At 39.6% G+C, this 20,795-nt stretch overlaps 2 protein-coding genes across 2 annotated transcripts; both read left to right on the top strand.

Moving 5' to 3' along the window:
* Positions 1-5,377: 5,377 nt before the first annotated feature.
* Positions 5,378-9,766, top strand: LOC307020915 (uncharacterized protein). Its single transcript, XM_079652616.1, has 2 exons — positions 5,378-5,942; positions 8,884-9,766. Exons 1-2 carry the CDS (start codon positions 5,907-5,909, stop codon positions 9,190-9,192), a joined length of 345 nt encoding a protein of 114 aa, XP_079508742.1. The 5' UTR covers positions 5,378-5,906; the 3' UTR covers positions 9,193-9,766.
* A 78-nt stretch (positions 9,767-9,844) lies between these two features.
* LOC307019841 (putative nuclease HARBI1) lies at positions 9,845-12,664 on the top strand (the record flags this gene model as incomplete). The annotated part of the gene is made up of 3 exons (XM_079650945.1): positions 9,845-9,856; positions 11,309-12,142; positions 12,246-12,664. 3 exons carry the CDS (start codon positions 9,845-9,847, stop codon positions 12,447-12,449), a joined length of 1,050 nt encoding a protein of 349 aa, XP_079507071.1. The 3' UTR covers positions 12,450-12,664.
* Positions 12,665-20,795: the final 8,131 nt, after the last annotated feature.

The following is a 20,795-nucleotide window of genomic DNA, read 5'->3' as shown; positions in this document are numbered from 1 at the left end:
TTAAGAAACGTGACGATAAAGACACAAACTATTCACTGAAAATAAAAGAAAACAAACAAATAATTTGCATTTGTTCATGAGGATATATTTGCGACAGTGGTGAAAGTGTATTCCTAGCACTGAATGTCCACTTTGATAAAGGTTAAACCAAAACAATTCAACAAGTCTCCTTGAGTACTTTTACTGCACAGCTGAGCCAGTGCGCCACACACATCTCTATATCTCTTGCAGAAGCATCAAACATTTATTTTTTATATATTTGTCATTTTAATTACATATATATTAATTCGTTAATATTGATTTAATATTAACGACATAAAATGACAAAAATATATTAAAATAAAATAAAAAATAAAATGCTTTGTACTCACCAAAACAACTGATTATTTGAATACAAAATCCATCCTCCTTTCTTTCCTCAAGAAGACTTCAATGACTCTGTTGTACAGTTTATCTGTGCGTTTCAGTTCCACCAATAAGTCATTTTCTATAGACATGAAGGCTAATGATGAAAGCCTAGTCTGTCCAGTAGAATTTCTGGCATAAGTTTTAATTCGCTTTAAGGCCGAGAATGACCGCTCGACAGAAGCAGTGGACACAGGGATAGTCACTGCCACACATGCCAATGTGTAAAGCTGCCCCATGCTCTCACTCAGATTTTTCTGCTTAAGGAAATCAAGGAGATCAATGGGACTTTTCCCTTCAAAATCAGTCATGGCATACATTACAGTCAGTTCTGTTTTTAGCCGGGACAGATCGAACAGTGTTCCGTGACTCTGTGTTAATTTGGCTAAGGCTGTATGCGGGAATTTTTTCCGGTAGGTCTGAAAGTGCTGGGGGTCCAGGAGGGAGAGAAACATTAATTTTTCGTGGTCTTGAAACCTACTCCGTATCTGGCAAAGAATGTTGTCCAGAATATTGCTGTGGAGTTGTTGGTAGTATGCGCGAAGGTCTCCTTGTGCTGTACGTGGGCCTCTGCGTGCGCTCGGACCACTTGAGATGCGCGCTGTGTCCTCGTAGATCTGACGAAACTGGCACCTCTCTCGCTCAATTGTGTCACAAAACTCGTTCACCCTTGTCAGACAGAATTGTACATCCAATGTTTGTTTCTGTAGTATTCCAAAGAGCACATCTGAATGCTTAAAAATCCCATTGAATGTTTCAAGCAAAAAACAAAACTCAAAATCATCCAGACGTGCATTAAATCCATCAGCGCTAAGCATAGTATCCCCATCATACTCCTCATGATGTTCCAGTATGTGGTCAAACACCTCCTTTAGGGAAACTCTCTTCTCAAAGACTGCATTGACCAATCTCGATGTATATTGCCACCGCGTTGGTGCAACATTAGGAAGACGACGCTTGCAAATGTCATCCAGCAGTTGCGTGCGCTTAGGGGATCTGGAGAAAAATGCTGCAAGGCCATTGAGGCTGGCAAAAAAGACCTTGCATTCTTTAAGCTTTGAGGCCCCTTGAGTCAGTACTAAATTTAGTCGATGTGCATAGCAGTGAATGAATAAGGCCATAGGTGCCCTCTCCTTAACTTTAGCCTGCACCCCGTTTAGTCCAGATGCCATGACCGCTGCGCCATCATAACACTGTGCCACAACTTTATCCAGACTACATTCATATTCCTCCATGAAACGGAAAATAAGAGCGGCAATGTCATCAGCTCGCTTGCCGCTTGTAACATCTTCAAATCTGACAAACCGCTCCGTGACACCTGTGTCCGTCACATAACGCAGGACAAGTGCCAGTTGTGCTACATTACCCACGTCTGTCGTTTCGTCCACCATAACAGCGACAAAGGGTGCTTTTTTAATCTCCATTTTGATCTCTTCTCCCATCACTTCAGCAATAGCATAAATCAGGTCGTTTTGTATTTTGCCTGACATCCCAGTAAACACTTTGTTTGTGGACAGGTGGTAATGCAAGTCTGTGTTGTTCTCAGCAAGCAAAGAAAGAAGCTCCACGTAGTTTCCTCTGTTTCTGGACTCGGCGCTTTCATCGTGTCCCCTAAATGAAAGTTCCTGTTTACCCAAAAACAGGACACAATCAATCAGTCTTTTCAATATTTCCCTATTTTTGTTCACCCTTTCGTTCTGGAGCTCCGTTTCCCGGCGCACTTGTTCGTTGAGCTGTAGATCCACTCGGGTGTCCCCAAAGGTTTTCAAAAGCACCATTGCTTGTAAGTGCCCAGCCGTGCTTTGGTGTCTCGTTGCTGCCTTGGTTAGACAACTCAAGTTTGCAAATCCAGTGTGGCTCCAAACACCAAATCGATCAGTTGCAAATAGCAGGTATTCCCAGCAGTACAATTTGCAGTGCCTCTCGGAGGCTGTGAGCCAGGGGTACCGCTCGTAGTTAGTGATTTGAAAGTGGCGGACAAACCCTTTCCCCCGCTGTGATAGGCTCGCTAGCGTCGGGGTTGGCCGTTCTCTTCTCACGATGTCTAGCTTTTCTTGAAAAGTTCGTCTTGAAAATGGCGTTGTAATTATATCTGCGACCAAATCGATCTCTTCTCCTCCTTCAGCCATTGTGGGTTGAAAAAAAACAGCTTGTAAAAATCTACACAAATTAGCTCGTTCAAATTCAAGTTCAGTTTGCTAGCTCTACATAGCTCTGCCTCTCAATAGTGCGTATCCAATCAAAAGACGTGCACGTGCTAACGTCATCGTACGCCTGCTAGCTGGCCCGTTGTCGCCAACTCAAAATCTGATTGGTTAACGCCACAGTTTTGTTTCCGTTCACTTTAATCTACAGGCGCCCGCACTGTTGATTCTGAAGGCCTAAGGGCAGATTTCTTGGACCCTGGCAACACATTATGGCTGAAATATGATTGGATAAAAGCTCTAACATAAAGGCCAGCCCTCCAAATCTCGTTCTGAGGCTGGAAGCAGCGCAACCAAGAGGAAAGCTATGAAATGAAGAGAATAGACTACAGGGAATAATTTAATACATATTTGTGGAAAAAATATATCAAAATTTAATTTATATTCTGATGATGTTTAGGCCAGCAGAGAAGGCCTTGCTGGCCCTGACGGCCCACCACTGCCTACTCTCAAAGTCATGTATTATATTATTGAGTCAATCATTTAATACATTAACCATGCTTTACCTGAACCTCATCATGACACTATTACATTACATTACATGTCACTTGTTAGATGCTTTTATCCAAAGCGACTTACATACTCAATACTGTTTGCCCACAGGAGCAATTTGGGGTGAAGTGTCTTGCCCAGGGACACAACGAAATGCTTACTGCAGTGGGGTTTGAACCTGTGACCCCCTGATCCCAACACCAAGGCTCTATCCACTGCGCCACATGCCTCCACTATGACACTATGACACTATTCTCAAGTGGTGGCTCACACAACAACCCCAGAGCCACCACTTGAGCCAGGAAAACAAGGTACGTAAATGTCAGTAAACTTCCAAGTTATGCGAACATGTAAGCAAAGCATAAACTACACATATAAACCTCTTTTTGTGACAGATTTTTGCATTCAATTATAATTCTTCTGAATGATATTCCTATTGACAGCTAGTTTATATGTGAACATTATGAGATGGACAGCCAGAGAGAATAAATGAAAAACCGTTATGAAATACTATATGACAAAACAAGAATACAGTTTAAAAAGGGAGTGATTTGTAAAATATCTGTTTACAGTTCTGTTTCATATGGGTGTTGAGAGATGTATCTATAGATCTCTCAATTTTGCTCTCAAAGTGCACCAGATTGATGCTTTGAACTTCAATATTTAATAAAAAGCATGCCCCTTTTAACTTCAATATTTAAAAAATATGATAACAGATATAAATATATTTGTACTGTATTTTTAACTAACAGTAATGTTAATATTAGCCTATAATACATGTTTAAAATGTTATTTCTCAGGTTGAGTATAGCTTGTGTATGTACATATACACTCATAAAAACGATTCAAGCCCTTCTTAGACTTGACACAATATACAAATGTTCGCTTTATTAAATATTTTTAATTAAGAAATAAACCTAAATATAGTTAATTAGTGTAACACAAATTACTTCACTTATTAAATGTATTTAGGACAGATCAACTCAAAATGAATTTTTTTCATCTGGGGACCGCCCCTTTGCTCATCCCCTTTGCGCATGCGCAACATCCGTTCTGTCTTTTGCCGCCTTTTCTCTGACATTGACTGTGGAAACTGACTGGGGAAAGTCTATTCTTTGATAAGTATTTTAGTCGTTTTTTAGTAGTCTCTAGTAGTTTAGAACGTACCCTGTTTCCAAGTAATGCCTTTTCATAATATCGACAAGAATATTTGAAACCACCGTTTTATATTTTGCTCAGTTTTTAGTTGTAAACGGCAAGCTAGCTATGGCTAGCCAGATAACTGGTAGCTAGAAGCTAGCTTGCTACATGTGGGTAGCATTGAATACCTGCTGGATAATGGAGATCAGTGGATTGTATTATATTAGATTTAATGTTATTTTCATTGAACACAGTACACCAAAATTGAGTTTATATCCAAGCAAAAAAATGCAAAGAGTAATTAAAGTGCATGGGGTAAGCGCCGCCATTTTCTATCATAATGCTCAGGTCTGTCCATCTCTCCTGGCCTTAGCGCAGGCAGGCAGAAGAGGACTGTAGGAGTTCAGTTGAATTTAGGTACTGGTCTTTTTTTTACTGCCAAATATGTAATCTAAATAATGAGATAATATATGTGCTGAGTCTTTTATGGGTAACCTCACTCACAAGCAGGCACCCACAATTGTGCAGAAACGTAGGCCTAAGTTACTTATTTGATTCCATTTGACTTATCAGAGTAGTTTTAATGCTACATACTTTTTGCTCGTACTTGAGGTAAACCTTTAGAAAAAGACTCATCACTTTGAATTTGTTAGATTTGGGTTATTCTCCCGCAGCCCCCTTATATCGTCTCCACACTCAACACAATGGCTAATGCTAAAGCTAACGCAGAACTCCCGTCAACTTGTAATAAAGCTAAAGAGACAGGAGCTAATTTATACAGAAGTATTTACAGCGTTGGCCTACAGTGCAGCGGGCTCCAGTAAGTGTGTCTTCTGTTCTGTGAAAATGTTAATAACGGTCGCACACGGTTTAACGTGCTGCGGCAGAGCCCCCCCCACCCCCCTCCAAATTACTTTAAAGTTACGGCAGACCCACTCTACCCACTGAAGCACACGCACACTGCTTGCTTTCTCGCTGGACTTACTAGCTTTTCAGGCCCTCTTAGCGACTTTATTTCTAAAAAGCGACTAGTGAAAATTTAGCGAGTTATTGAGATCATCAGGGGGAAAGTGGGAAATCTACACCAATCTATTATATTGTAATTTATTCCTTCGCTGTTCACTCAGCGGGGTCTCAGCACCGCGTCTCCCCCTCTCCTCTGGCACTGTGCGAACACAGGCACGAGTGAGATTGAGTTACTATGGTTACAGTTACGCTATTTCTCTGAAACTGTTCAACACAAACAAAAACTGACCTGATCCAATTCAAACGGTGCCATTACTACAGAGATGCGGTATGTTCTTAGGTAATTACAGTGGAACTATATGCTCAATTTAACAGCATAAACACCTAGCATAAATAGTGTAATAATATAGTATTTTCCGACAAGCTGCTACAAATCTTCACCAGCAAAGGAGGAGTGAAAGGGAAAAAGATTAAGGAAGTCCTTGCAATCACAGATTTGGTTAGTACAAATGCATTTTTCGTCAGATACCATGTCCTGCTTAGGGACATTTCGACTGATACGACCTTTCTGGTCTTCAGACAACCGCTCTGTCGCACCCACATTGACAAAATTCTGTCCTGATTTTTCGACCCTGCTTTAGTGTGACAACATCAACACCAGGAGGGAGTGCATCCTGAGAAGCCTTGTAATATACCTAAATGAAGATCCAGACTCGTTTCTTCAAGGAGTATCTGGTAAGTTTATACAATATTTTTGCCATGTAGCGTTGAACAGTGTTACCCTAACTTATTAATACCATGGCATATATTTATAATGAGAACATCCTATGGCACACCACCATTCATACCCAAGGCTAGATGTCTATAATGTCAACTTCTCGCTTGTGTGTATTACTTAAGTATCTAACCTGTGTATCCTTGTGACTATTATTATTTTTGTTGTTTTGTTTCCCATTGTAAAGGTCCTTGGGTCTCTTGAAAGGCACTATAAAAATAAAAATTATTATTATTATCAATAAATAAATGAAAAAATAAATAAAGGAATAAATAAGGAAATAAATAAATAAATATGGATATTAATGAATAAATAAATGTAGACATTAATTCAGGGATAAATAATAAATAAATGCTGAATTAAATACATTTAAGAATAAATAAATGTAGAAATAAGTCGGTAAATGCATAAATAAATAAGGCAATAAATAAACGTATCAATTAATACAGAAATGAATAAATACATGATGAAATAAATAAATTCTCGAATAAATAAATATTGAAATACATATAGAAATAAGTAGGTGAATGGATAAATAAAAACAGAAATACATTTTTAAATTATTACAGGAGTAAATAAATAAAATAATAAATAGATTCTGAAATAAATACATGAATAAAATAATAAATATAGAAATAAATAGGTAAACGTATGAATAAATAAGTAAAAGTTGATAAGCAAACAGGACATACATGGATAACTATCTTTATTAGATTTAATTTATTTCTACATTTTTGTACAACTATTTATTTCTGTATTTCAGGCTCTGTATGTTGATAAGGTTGGAGGTCCTTATTTCAGTTTAAAGCAGTATTGGTCAATTCGGCGAGCCAGACAGAAGCAATGCTTCTCTAAACTGCAGTTGATGGTTTAAAGAGCCTGTGACACGATTTTCCCCCATCATCCAAACCCATCAATTTGAGTAAATATTGTCCCCTTGAAAACCGTTACTGAACTGATTTTGGATATTTGTACTTTGATAACCATTAATCTGCCCTTCAATGTTGACCATTTCCTGGATCTTCTCGGGGATTCTTCAAGTCCCGCCAAATTATGGGTGACGTCAATGCGGGCACAGCGCTCCAGCTGCACCGTTCAGGATCCCAGCATCTGCATGTAAACGCACGATGGGGCACACAGCAGCAAGCTCAGACAGCGATGACAGTTTAATTTTGAACGTGTCTGAGAGCTCATATGAGGCTGAAGGATCGGTTTATTTTGTATCTGTTAGAAGTTTAGGAATTAGGTGCGTCAATATGGGCGATCATACGGTCATGTAGCCAGTGGTGGACTGGGACTAAAAATCAGCCCGGGACTCTCGACCGGCCCACTTCGGTACAACTAGTAAATTGTCAACGGGGGGAGTGGGGGATGTGCTAGTGACTTATCCGACCAGCCCACTTCGGTACCGGCCCATCGGGATTCGTCCCGACGGCCGGTCCGCCACTGCACCCAGCCCAGCCCACGTAAACTGTCAACGGGGGGAGCCTCGCTGCGGGGAAACGGTGGACCTAGTGTTCCGATCGGAGTGGGAATAATAATAATAATCCGTGCATTTTATCCAATAATTTCCCCAACATTGTGGTAAAAAAAAACACGTTTAATCCATGTTGGTGTACTACTACAACCAGTGGTGTAGTGGGGATGTTTAACTGGGTGGACGGGGTGGTGGGTGGACGGGAGACACTATGGACGCGCTCGTGAACTGTCAACGGGGGGGGGCTTGGGGACCTCTGTGTCACCTGTCAGCGCAACTTACATGACTCCGTTTAGACAATATAATAATAAAGGGCGGTGCCGGCTGTCAGCGAACCGATCCGGCCTTTCTGCGCGACTATCACTCAAATGCGGGACATAGTCTCAATGTGTGGGACGCGGGACAAATAATAAAAATGCTGTGTGTGCAGTCCCGCACAGTGCGGGACACCTGGTCACCGTACACACACAGTTCTGCCCCTCACACACACACGCTTCAAATCAAGTTGCATAAATGCTTGAGCTACGTTTCTATTATAATTACTGTGAAATCTGCCTATTATGTTTTCGTCATTATTACAACAAACACACACTTGCAACTGATAACACTCGCAATGATTTTAGATGTATTAGACTATTAAAAAAAGAAATCATGCTTCAAATAAGTGGGGGTACGGCGTACCCCCGCGTCCAACGCCCACTACACCACTGATTGCAACTACAAAAAGCTAAGGTTTGTTTTCTCATCAGGAAATGCAGACCGGCTCGAACAAAAGATTTTTAAATCATCATCCTCACGATCATTTAATGTATCATATGTTCGCCGAATTGAAATGAAAGCACTAATAAATGTAGTTTCATCCACTTGAGTTTACAAAAATAATCGATTGTTTTTATATCACATCCGACGGGAGGAAATTCAGCAGCTCTCACTACCGATTTTTAATCCTAATTTAATCATCATCTTCACCACGATCATTTATGTTTATGTTCGCCGAATTGACATGAAAGCACTGACAAATATGAATATACTGTAGTCAACTTCATTAAAACGTTATTAACGTGCCTAAACTCAGTAATTCACCATTTCTACGCATGACAACACACTTTGTCCGTGTTTGGCTCTCTCGCCGCACAGTGAAGCGTTCCCGCATTGACGTCACTTCCGGCTTCCCCCAAAACCTCAAAATGAGTCGAAGGAATTTTCCCGCGATTTTCGAAATTATTGATATTTATCGGAACGGTATCGCTTTTTCTTTTTTAAACTGACGGTTCGAGATTACTAGTAGCCCACTATTTCATTGCACAACAGTTGGTGGGTTCGTGTCACAGGCTCTTTAAGAATGCTTATTTATATTTCATACACAGTTTTCTGTTTGTGGGGTTCAGCTTTTTACTTAACATACGTGTTTGTGTTGTTTTCAGGCCTCCGCCGCTGACGATGCAGAGAGGGACATTTCCAACACAGTCATGGGGATTTACACGATCCGAAGAAACGGAGATGGGGGGCCAGAGGACGTGGGAATTGTTATCGAAAGCCTTAAAGTCATGGAAAACGTAGGCAGCGTCATTGTGGGACTCATCATGCTCTTGGGGCTCGTTTATTCCCTTGATCTCAGCTTCCCGGACAACCTGAAGTACACCTTTGAGTTTCTACAGAAGGTCGTAATGAACTTGGATGGGCACAAGCTGAATGCAAAAATACAGCAGCTGAAAATCAAGCTGTTTGCATAAGAGGTGAACAAGTGTATTGTCAAGTTTCCTTAACAAATATTTAGCTTTTTTTGTAATTGTAGGTTCAAAGCAAATGGCTACAATACACTTATTCAATTACCAAATATACTGTAGGGTTTGTGCAGTGCGCTCTTTTATATATCAAAGCCTCCCAATGATATTCCCTGTTTGGAGAGCAGTGCAAAGCATCCACCTTTTTATAGTGTCTTTGTTGTTTATGGCTCTGGGAGATCTAGAATAGCTGGGTGTTCATTTTTCACCAGTTTCGGCACTTTTACGGGAGTGCTATTTGCACCACTTTAAAAATGTTCTTTACAAAAAATATTTTTACATCTTGCTCTGTGTATTCAAGTAGAGTTAATATTGAGATATGTATCTAAATATTGATGTTGAATTGAGGATTACTGTCACCTTCCTCATCCATGATTGGCATTATTATTATTTTTCTGAGTTGCTTTTATCTCCTGCTCAGTCTGTTTATTGATATGTTTTATAAAAAAAGAAATGCAGACAGACAAATAACTCTGACAGAGAACTTTGACACTGTTTACACAAGTAAAGTGAGGATTGGCTATCCACCTCAAGGTGCAATTGTTATCTGAGAATTTTCAATACAAATATCTCAACTAGGTTTTGTCTCATGAGTGTCTTAATGGGGAAGAAAGTGAAAAATAATTATATTTTTACATTATTTATTTACCAATTAATTATATTAGTTTGAGTTGGACAAATGTAAATTCTAGGACCGGGACTTTAACGCGTTAATTAAGATTAATTAATTACACAAAAATTAACGCATTTTAATCGCACTTATTTTTGCACCGCGGAACGTTTCTCACTGGATGAGTTTCAGGGGTACCGATTATACTGGAGCACCAACTAACGTTCATGACTTCAAACAACAACAAACCACAGTGAACAATAGTCAAACATGAACGAAGAAGCTGATGAGACCGCTTTGGTTGGCCCCGTGGTTGGGACATTTTGTTTTAAAAAACGGACGGATGGAAGCATCGATAAGAGCACGGTTGTTTGCAAATTATGCAAAAAGGAATTTGCATATCACCGCAGCACATCAAGCCTCAAGTATCACCTCAATGCAAAACCTATAGCAGCTAGCGTGGAAGCTAGCGTGGACGTTAGCCCGACTCGGAGTACAAGGACCCACACCCAATTCGCGTTGATCAAACAGTGGCCTATGCAACAGAGAGATTTTATTTTTCATCCGGATATTGGAAGAATAGGAGGGATTGAGGTCAATCACTGGCACTTTTTTATTTTATTTAAAATGGTACAGTACACTTTATGTTGAACTATTTATTATGTTGTTGGTGCAACTTGCACTTTATGTTGAACTGTTTATTGTTTTGGCCAAGGTTATTGAGAGAGTTGGACTGAAATTGATTAGATTTTTTAAATGAAGCAACAGAGAGATGTTTTCTAATAGTCAGGGTTTCCAATGTTCTGAATGTACTTGAAAGTATTGTGTTATACTTAAAAAACAAAGTGTTATAGTTTACAGAAGGTCTACCTACCTATAGGCTACCTGAATCTCTGAAATGTACTATATTCCTAAATATGCTATTGCTACACTTTATGGCAAAAATTGCACTTTTCTGTTGGTCTTGGTTAAGGACCACCTTGAAAAAAATTAACAATGTTTTGTCGCTTAAGCTTATGTATTCAGTCATTATTCAATGGTATACTAAAATCCATGTGAAAAAAATTGCTTCTCACTGTTCTCAGGTCAAATATTTATATGTGATTAAAAATGCGATTAATTGCGATTAATTAATTACAAAGCCTGTAATTAATTAGATTAATTTTTTTAATCGAGTCCCAGCCCTAATTTATACACAAACACAGAATATATGTATCTGTATTTTTAGCTAACAGTAATGTTATTAGCATATAATACTGATACAAATTTAATTTCAGGTTGAGTATAGCTTGTGTATATATAAATATATAGTATATATTTATGTGTGTATATATCAATAAACATATATATATATATATATAAACATGTCAATAGATATATTTATACACATAAACACAGAAAAAAAATTACTCTTCACTTATTTAACCCTTTTTTCTCAACCTTTCCCTCTACCAGCCAAGGCCCCTGTATTACAGGATCAATTTAAGCGTCCCTGTCCTGGACAGGTTTTTCAATGACCAGGATACACGCCCTGATTTCAGGCTGAGCAGGGAGTCCCTGAAGGTGCTGCTGGACCTCCTGGGTCAGGACAGGAGACACGGCTGGGGGGTCACAATTGAGACCCTGGTGTTCCTATTCTGGCTGGCAAGTGGGGCATCATACAGGGTGGTCTCCAGAGTTTTTGGGATGCCTAGATCCAAGGTACATCGGATTGTCCACAGAGTGACTGAGGAGGTGGTGGCCATTCGCCACCAGGTCATCCACCTCCCCAGGACAGAAGAAGACCTGGAGGCTGTGTCGTGTGGGTTTGCAGGGCTGGCCAGACACAGAGCCTTCAGGAAAAATGCTGGAGCAATCGACGGCTGCCATGTTCGCATCGTACCACCAAGCGGCCCTGATGGTCACTGTTACAGAAACAGGAAACTGTTCAGCTCAATTTTGCTGCAGGCTGTCTGTGACCATCAGGGCCGCTTCATTGACACATACGTGGGCTGGCCTGGGTCAGTCCACGACTCTAGAGTGCTCCGCCACAGCCCACTCTATCGGCGGGCACTCTACCCTCCTCCAGGGCACTATATCCTCGCAGACGGGGGGTACCCCTGCCTCCAACATCCACTTCCCCTCATCACTCCCTACAAACGGCCGCTGCAAGGTGTGGGACCCCAGCGCTTCAACAGCTATCACTCCCGGGCACGCTGCATCATCGAGCGTGCCTTCGGGATGATGAAAACAAGATTCAGGAGTATCTTCCTGCAAGCGCTGGAGGTGCACCACACCTTTGTTCCTCAAGTAAGTAATCACTCATTAGGACATTCTGATAATACTGAAGAGTAGATCTGACATGAGGTATAACATATATATATATATATTTCTGCCAATTTAAACATTTCAGATCATAACAGCATGTGCCGTCCTCCACAACATCTGCATTGGGGCCGGCGACATCATGGCCCCAGAAGAGGACATTGTGGAGGATGTAGCGGAGGATGAGGGGGAGAATGTGTTGGAGGCAGTCAGTGGTGCTCCTTGGCGGGACCAACTGTCTGCAGAGGTGTCTGCCCTGGAGGACGTTCCTGGTGACCACGATTATGTGTAAAGGTATGTAGAACAATTGACGAGCTGTGATATAATAACCTTGTGCAATATTTATATACATCTTTTGTTCCTATCTGCTGCTGAAAACATCTTAGTGACATGGCAGCCATCGATTGCGTCCGCCCTGCGAACCCTAGCCCAACAATCCGATGTACCGTGGAGAGAAGCATCCCCAACAGCTCTGGAGACCACCCCAAAATGAAGCCCCACCCACCGTCAGAGGACACCAGGGTCTTAATTGTGGCAGCCCTGCCTCAACTCGATCCTCATCCTTGTCCTCCTCTTGGTCCCCCACTGCTGCACATGGCCGTGGCGTGTCCTCTGGCATGGAGGATATTAGGACAGGGGGGCAGATGGAGGGCCTCTGTCCTAATATCTCATCCATTTGGATAAACCATGGCCAAGTTGCAGCAGTGGGTTTCCCACTGACTCCCTCTCCTGACCCTGGGTATTTGCAATCCTAAAGGCAGAGTAAAACAATCATGGCAGTACAAAAAAAAACACCAGCAGATAAACAAATGTCAGCAAATGTGTTTATTAACTTGTAAAACTCACATACTTTATATCTTTTTTTTAAGTTGTCCCACTTCTTCTTAGCCTGCAGGGGACTAACACTTCCCTGCAGGCCCATATCTTCCAAAACCGTCCTAATTACAGAGAGAGCAGTCAAAAATCTAGTATTATGAATAAAACAATAACAATGTCACAAGGACACACACACTTAGGAAGAAATCTTCTTTCTGTTTTTAATGGTGGCATGGAGCCATCCCTACACAAATACAACAAATAAATAAGGCATTGTCCCATATACTAGTTGTGTTATTAGAAAGGACTGTATGAAATGAGGGATGATTCATAAAATAAGAACCATACAAAGTGGATATTGTGCCTTACCTCCAAGCGATGCTTGCGAAGAATTTGGCCCCCGTGAAGAGGGCTTCATTCTCCCCACGCATCTGGATAAATTGCGTAGTCTGCTCCTTGCTCCCTATCAAAACAAAATTGTTGCAGTAAGATTTGTATAACAAAAGCAGTTAAATAAATAAATTAGCTTTATAATGAATCCCAACAATATGAAACCCAAACAGGGTTTCAGAAATATTTTCACTTCATATTATTTTATGTATGTAATATAAAGAAGACATCTAACCCGTATATTTAAATACACCAATTAAATAGGTTTACTTTTCTTTCATGTCGTTTACTATTTGGGTGAGTTGAAACCCCATACTTACATTTAAAAACGAATCCAGCTGAAACCGTTGTAGCCGTTGATGGGACGTTACAAGCCATATATTTTTTTTAAAACTCATTCGTCACCGTCACCCGTTGCATCCTGGGATATGGTAGACCGCGGAGTGTACATCAGATGTATCCTCTAAATCTGGGGAAAGAAGGGTGCATTTGCGGGCCGCATTCGGAGGAGTCTTGTCTTTTTTTTTAATTGGGACAGCCTTCGTTTGGCGGAAGTGACGTATGCGGACTCCGAATGCATGCTCAGGAGGATGCGGCCGCTGAATTGGGACACAGCTACTGTCAATAACTTTGTTGTTATTAGCATCTGGTTAGCTAGCTATGCTAACGAATATAAGAAGCTTTTTCTCCAACAAGTGAGGTAAAGGCACATCTTTATTATCATTATAAAAAAATAAGAGAATAAAGTAAACAGCTATAAAATACTATATGACAGTAAAAAAAAGTTGTTATTAATAAAAAAGAATAAAGTTTAAAAGGGGAGTGATTTGTAAAATATCCATAAAGAAAAATAAATCTACTTACAGTTCTGTTCCATATGGGTGTTGAGAGATGTAGCCATAGATCTCCTAATGTGGCTCTCAAAGTGCACCAGATTGATGCTTTTAACTTCAACATTTAAAAAAAACCTTCCCGGGGGAGCATGCCCACCGGACCCCCCTACACTGAAAAAAGTGCAACGACTGTGTCATTTAATAAAAGTAAATGTTTTAATTGGTCTAATTAAGAATCATGGTTTCCGTTTGACATGATTTTTTCCATTTTCCCAGTAGCAAAACACCCCCCCCCCCCCTGAAATAACTTAAAAACAATATTCAAACTAAATCGTTATTTTCACTTCAAAGCATGTCACATGACCACGTGACGTACAAAGCAAGGTGACTTCAAGATTTGCTGCAGCCGCCATTACACCGCTACCCACTGTCTGTGAGAGTGTCTGACCCAAAAACACTTTTAAATAAGGTAAGGCTTTGAAATGGTTGCTTTTTTTTTATTTAAACTATGTTTAAATGTTTATCCATTTAGTGTCGTGTCAAGATAAACAACTAATTTACCATCTGTCTTTGTATTTGGCTATGTGTTAGCTAGCAACGTTTAACCACGTGTAACCATTTTTTAAGGATGGCTTAACCAGATAATGTTCATACATTTATCATGCAAGTGGCGATTTTTTGTTGTGTCGGTTTGACTAGTGAAAAGTTTAAATAGTTGCAAATGTTATATTGGTTTCACATAAGGTATTTTATATGGGGCTATGCAAGTTTAGCTACGTGCTAGCTAGTTTTTAAGCTGTTAAACCAGGTCATTTTCAATGCATGCTCCGCTCATAAAAAACACCGCAGCATATTAAATACACTAACAGCCAGTTCCCAGCCAGCGTTAGAGATGTTTATACTTTTGGCGAGCCGTTATTAAAGCTCCGGGACCACTATAGTTATGAGGCTGAAGGTGTATCTCTGCTCCGCAGCAACCCGCACTCGGACCACTCTGCTCCGGAGAGGGGACTGAGGGGGAAACAACCCGAATCTCCTTGTAACACGCTGCCCGTCTTGTTGACCATGCTTTGAGGGTGAGGGTGTGTGATTTATGCTGGGTTAAGATTGTTTAAATACACCTTGTTTATTTATTTATTCCCTTTCTGTTTACAGGTTTGCTGTTTCCACTGAAGGTCACAATGTATGCTGATTTGTTAAGTTACACAATGAACTGCAAGTAGTTTTCATGTACGTTTAAAAAGGATTGAAAAACCCAAAATGGAGACTTACGGCCCGTCCACACGGCAGCAGCGTGCGTTGAAGCCAGGGTTCGAGTTATGTGGGAGCCAACGGACGCAGTGAAATCATACATCTGTGTGGGTCGCTAATACATTACCAACAACCATTATTTGTATCAAAAATAATGCATGTGCCAATGTAATGAGTATTATTTATGCTAACGAGGTGAATAGGCTAAAAGAAAAACATGTTTTCTAAAAGAACTACGCATCTCTTGAATGACAATATGCCTGCACTGCACTTCCAAGGTTGCGCAATCTATGCCTGTGAGCGTGCTGCGCGAGCCAAGATGATGTGTGTAGTTGAACCTTTTCATATTTAAGTTTGTGTGTGTGTCGTTGTTGTTTAAAGACCCATAGAGCTCAGTTTATAACTTGAACCCTGGTTGAAGCTTCAACGCCGCTTCCCGTTCACTTTGACGTCACGCTTTGCCGAACTGCATTGTGCTTCCGTCGCTTCACTTTGCCTCCGTTGCTCGATTCAAAAGTTGAGAAAAGTTCAACATTTCAAGCTTTGACGGAAGCGTCAGCCAATGAAATTATATGCCAGTACAAGCTCTAGCCAATCAAACCGCGTGCTTGTGTGTCCGGGGCGGGAGATTGATGTGATTGAATTTAGCTTCAACGCACACTGCCGTGTGGACGCTGCGTTACTCTACTCTAATCTCAAGTGATAATATATCTAGTTAGGTACCCAAATGTTAAGTAAGGTAATTTTAAATATTAAAGTTAAATGAGAAAAAGTATGTATTGTAAAAGTAAATTAAAAATACAAGACTGCAATTCATTAATATTGTTGCATGTAAAGTCAATCCTCACATCTGTATGTTTATTGAGAGCTACTGGTGGCAATCATTTGCTCTGTCATTCCAGGCATGTCACTATTGTGAGACATACACTGACATTCAGTTGTCAGTGTATCATTGCACTATTACTAATATTATTGTTTATGTTCTTGTTTTTTCTAGTTCCTTTTGGGTTGCCTGAGATGACCGTGAAAACGCCAGTCAAGTTACAAATTCTTCTGAATCCCGATGACACCAGCAAGCTAGTTCTGCCTGATGGAATTCCAGAGACAATGGCGCAGCTTACTGATGAAGTTAGGAAAGTGTGTGAAATAGAGTGCCACAATGGCGCGTCCTAAAACCCGGAACTAAACTCCTTCCGGTTCCCTCGGAAAAAAAGCAATGCAATTTCTCCATAGAATTTTGGAAAATAGCTGGAAATAAGGTTTGTGGTTGACACACATTTAAGAGACGGATCACAAATCTAATTGATAGATTTATGATCAATAGATTTATGATTCGAAAATTATAAAAGTAGGGTAGACATGTGGATAATATCCGGCTGAACAAAACGTTATCCGTCTCTTAAATGTGTGTCAACCACAGACCTTATTTCGAGCTATTTTCTAAAATCCTATGGAGAAATTGCATTGGTTTTTTTTGTTGAAGGAACCGGAAGTGGTAAAATGCTGACTTAATTCCGGGTTTTAGGACGTGTCACTGTGGCACTCTATAGGTGGACCTTTTAGAATGCAATATCAAGACAGAGACATTGGAGATGCACTAGTCAACCTGACATCCTCTGCTGACCTTGAAGATTTGACAACTATCAAGGTCATCCCAATACCTGATGATGTCAAAAAATGTAACTTTACCATCTGTGAAGAAGCAGCGTCTGCTCAATCAGACGATACCGACATCTTGTCCACACCCTGCAGCTCAGTCTCAACAAGAACTCGTATCTGGTTGAAATTATTGAACTGACACAAAAGGACAACCTTGTTCAAAGATTGCAATGCTAGGGATTGAACTGCATTTTTCGTTGCTTAATTGCTTTGGCCTCTGTATGTTTCATTTGAAGTTAAAAAAGAATGTGACTTCACAGATTCTGGTAATGCTACTGAAACCCTTCTTAATGGCTAATACATGTTTATCTGAAGTTGTAATTAAGAGCTGCAGAAAATATTGTTGAAGTGTTTAAAAATGTAAAGAAAAACAAGATGTCATGCATACGTTCTAGTCTTTAATTAAAAGGCAGCCAGGTTTAAACGCATTAAATATTTACATTTTAAAGGAGAGATATGCAAGCTAGTTTAACATGTTCATATGCATGTGGTTAAGGCTACAGGAGAGTTTTGTAAAAAAAAAAAGCCAAAGTGATCTTGATTTACTTTTATTTATTTTTTACATAAGTGCAAATTAGTCGCATCATTTAATCGATTAATTGTATTAATTTATTGATGTATTTTATAAAACAGAATAGGTTATGCATATTTTAAAGACATCCCAATAAATGTTAAGGTCTTTTGAAGAGAATATTCCTGTCTTTATGTGAACTGAGCTAAACAAAGTGTTATAAGTCAAATGTAATTTGTTTACAGTAAACAAAACACGGTATTGTATTGATGTACATTCAAGTGTTTGCTTTGTAATAAAAGAAAATATTTTAAGCTATAATAAAAAATATTGCCTGCAACAAAATAAAGTATTTTTTTTAATTTTTTTTCACAAACTTAAAAACTCTACTTAGTCCAAAAGGAAAAATGAAGTTATAACAAAGTAATAAATGTTGTGCGGTCTTCAGAATGAATCATCTTATTACTTTGTGTGAATGTAAATATATATCTTAGACAGAAGCAATATTTTTCACTTAACTCAACTTAATTTTTTTATGTTGAAAAATCAAGTTGGAATAAACAAAAAAAATTAGCTGTAACAAATTAGCAAAAAAAAATTAAGTTAGTCCGAAGTATCAATTTTTTCAGTGTAGAGGAGGTTAGGTCCCCCACCACTTAAATCATGTCCACATGGATATGAAACTAAATACATGTGCAGACATCTTATGTCCATATCTTTCTGTTTGGGTGGTCATGCAACACCGTGCACGTGCATGTATACGTGAGTCATGGTACAGATGTAGCACTGAATTTCGGATACAGCTTCCTGCCTACTACCTGCCAAAGACCAGTATAGAGGAATGTTAAGCCCTCCCACTATTTTCCAAGAGGGCGTTGCCAGATTTTCAATTTCAGGTTTTAACCAGGAGATGGCGCTTCATTCACAAATACAGAAAGACAAGTTTCATGGACTTTCAGTTGTGTTTTGAAGAGCATTTGAACACATCAATATTTTAGATCAACTAAAGTATATCTAATCTTGTAATTCAATAATATATAGTCTTTATATATTAAATAATCATAATGTAAATGTTTACATTACTCTTCTTTATTTGTTATGCTCATACTTTAACCTTTACAATCGTTTGCTTTACTATGCAGTATATTTTTGTGTTTGCTTCCTCCTGCTCCCTTTCGGACACATACTGTATGATTTATTATTATTATTAATATGAAGATATTATTAAGATAAGATGTTATGAATGTTTATTGATTGAACATTTTAATTTAGAATGTGCTGTCCCACGGTAATTCAGAAGGCTCACAGGTCACATTCCGACCATTATTTAAAACAATAGGTGCTTTCACACCGTCTACAGTTTGATTTGTATATAGGGAGCTCTGTCAGTTTTCGAATTACCCATTTGCTTTCGGGGAGCCCTATTTTTCAGAGCACATCCTGCTACTAAATATGTCACACGCACGCTCTGTTGACTGGCGCAGCAGCGCGGATGCGATCAATTGCTATAAAAACACTCTTTTACTAATACAGACGGTGTCACTATGCCGGCGGATGTGGCCGTTGTTGAAGCCTCTTCAGGCTCCGACCCTAACGCCGCTTACAGCCGGCCAACTAAAAGTTGTTTTCCGTTCACGTTATCATTTTTAGACTACTTCGCTTCCTTGCTTGTGAATCCAAAAGCTGTGACGCTTGGCTGTTTTCATTTTGCCATATTTTTTTATTACACAGCCAGAGTTAAAAAAAATATCAATATGAACATTTCAAATACCGTGCCGGCATCACCGCCATAACCATAGCAACGTAAGTAAGAATGCAGCGCCACCACGCACAGATGGCAACACCCAGACATATTCACAAATATAAAACAAATATTCAGAAACTGTAATGAACAATAACTATTATTTATTTCAAGAACTGTTATTTACAGAAACTCAACATTTCTAATCTGTGTGACACAAATATGCACGATTGTTTTGGGCTCCCCCTATTTATCTCAAAGTCAGCCATCAAGGGAGCTCCCCCCCATTTTGAACAGTGTCTGTGGCTGAATGGCCAGCGATTAGGTGCGGCGCATTTATCATAGGTGATCAGAGCTAACTGCCTGCTGTCAGATTTCATTTAAAAAACAGATCTGATTTTAAGACTATTTCTGCGCTCATAAAGAATGATAAGAATAAGAATAATGCGTATTGAACTGGTTTCATTAATTAGTGAGTTTATTTAACACCAGAACCGCCAATCGGGTCAATTTGTGTGATGTGTGTTGTGTGTGTGCAATGTAACTTTTTTTCAATAAAATATTAAAGTCTCCCAGTCCGTGACTTTTCCTGAATGTGTGTTATGTAGCACCCTATGTTGTTAAAAATTGCATTCTAATAGCGGGATTTGACGGGTTTAGGTAGGCCTATACAAAAACCTCTGGCGGTTCTAGTGTTAAGGTAATTAGGTACAATAGAAGCCCTTTTTTATCAGTAACGAACTTAGCAGTTGAACATAAAAGTCAACTAACTGAGCGTCACTTGCAATTACAGTGTTGTGTCTAACTGTAAGCTTGTCACTCAGAGTAACCTACCGTTAATTTAGCTGCTGGAGAAGAGAGATCAAGGGGGGAGGGGGGCAGAGAGCTGTGGTTGATGGGCCATTAGTTGTGTAAATACACAGCTGAGAGCTGCCGTTTCATTCAGACTGTTTAAAAAACTGTAACAACGGACTATTTTTCTTAGCGAATGCATGTCAATTTAAATCAATACATACAACTATTTTTTAAATCAATACATACAACTATTTTTTAAATCAATAAAAACATTTTCTAAATCCATAAAAGCATTTCAATTAATATTGGGAGTCATGTCGTTACTTTGTTGAGAATGTGGCCGTGTAATAAGCGGGATAATTTGCAGCGACTTGTTCCTTATGGGGAAAATAACACCCGTCATGTGTGTGTAGTAGAGGTGTGTGTGGTTAAAACACTTTCATGAAGTGAAGGAATTTCCTTCTATAAAACAGCTGTGGGCAGCAGTGAGTGTCACGGACATGAATTCATAGATCAAGGCAGACTGGTGCACACTCTCCTGTCCTGCCAGGCAACACGCCCGTTCTAAGCCGTGTCCCTCACTCACATCCCAAGCATCCCCGAAAAGTGTATTATGTTGTTACATCTCAGATGTTATGTTTC

This window comes from Notothenia rossii (genome assembly GCF_949606895.1).
Source record: "Notothenia rossii genome assembly, chromosome: 9".
In the NCBI taxonomy this organism is placed as follows: domain Eukaryota; kingdom Metazoa; phylum Chordata; class Actinopteri; order Perciformes; family Nototheniidae; genus Notothenia; species Notothenia rossii.
The sequence above is the reverse complement of the archived record's forward strand: the minus strand, read 5'-3'. Positions and strand labels throughout refer to the sequence as shown.

Excerpts from the sequence above, each read along its gene's own strand:
- LOC307020915 (XM_079652616.1), top strand. The coding sequence starts at position 5,907 with ATGAAGATCCAGACTCGTTTCTTCAAGGAGTATCTG. Across the intron at positions 5,943-8,883 it reads GTTTCTTCAAGGAGTATCTG|GCCTCCGCCGCTGACGATGC; the intron begins GTAAGTTTATAC and ends TGTTGTTTTCAG.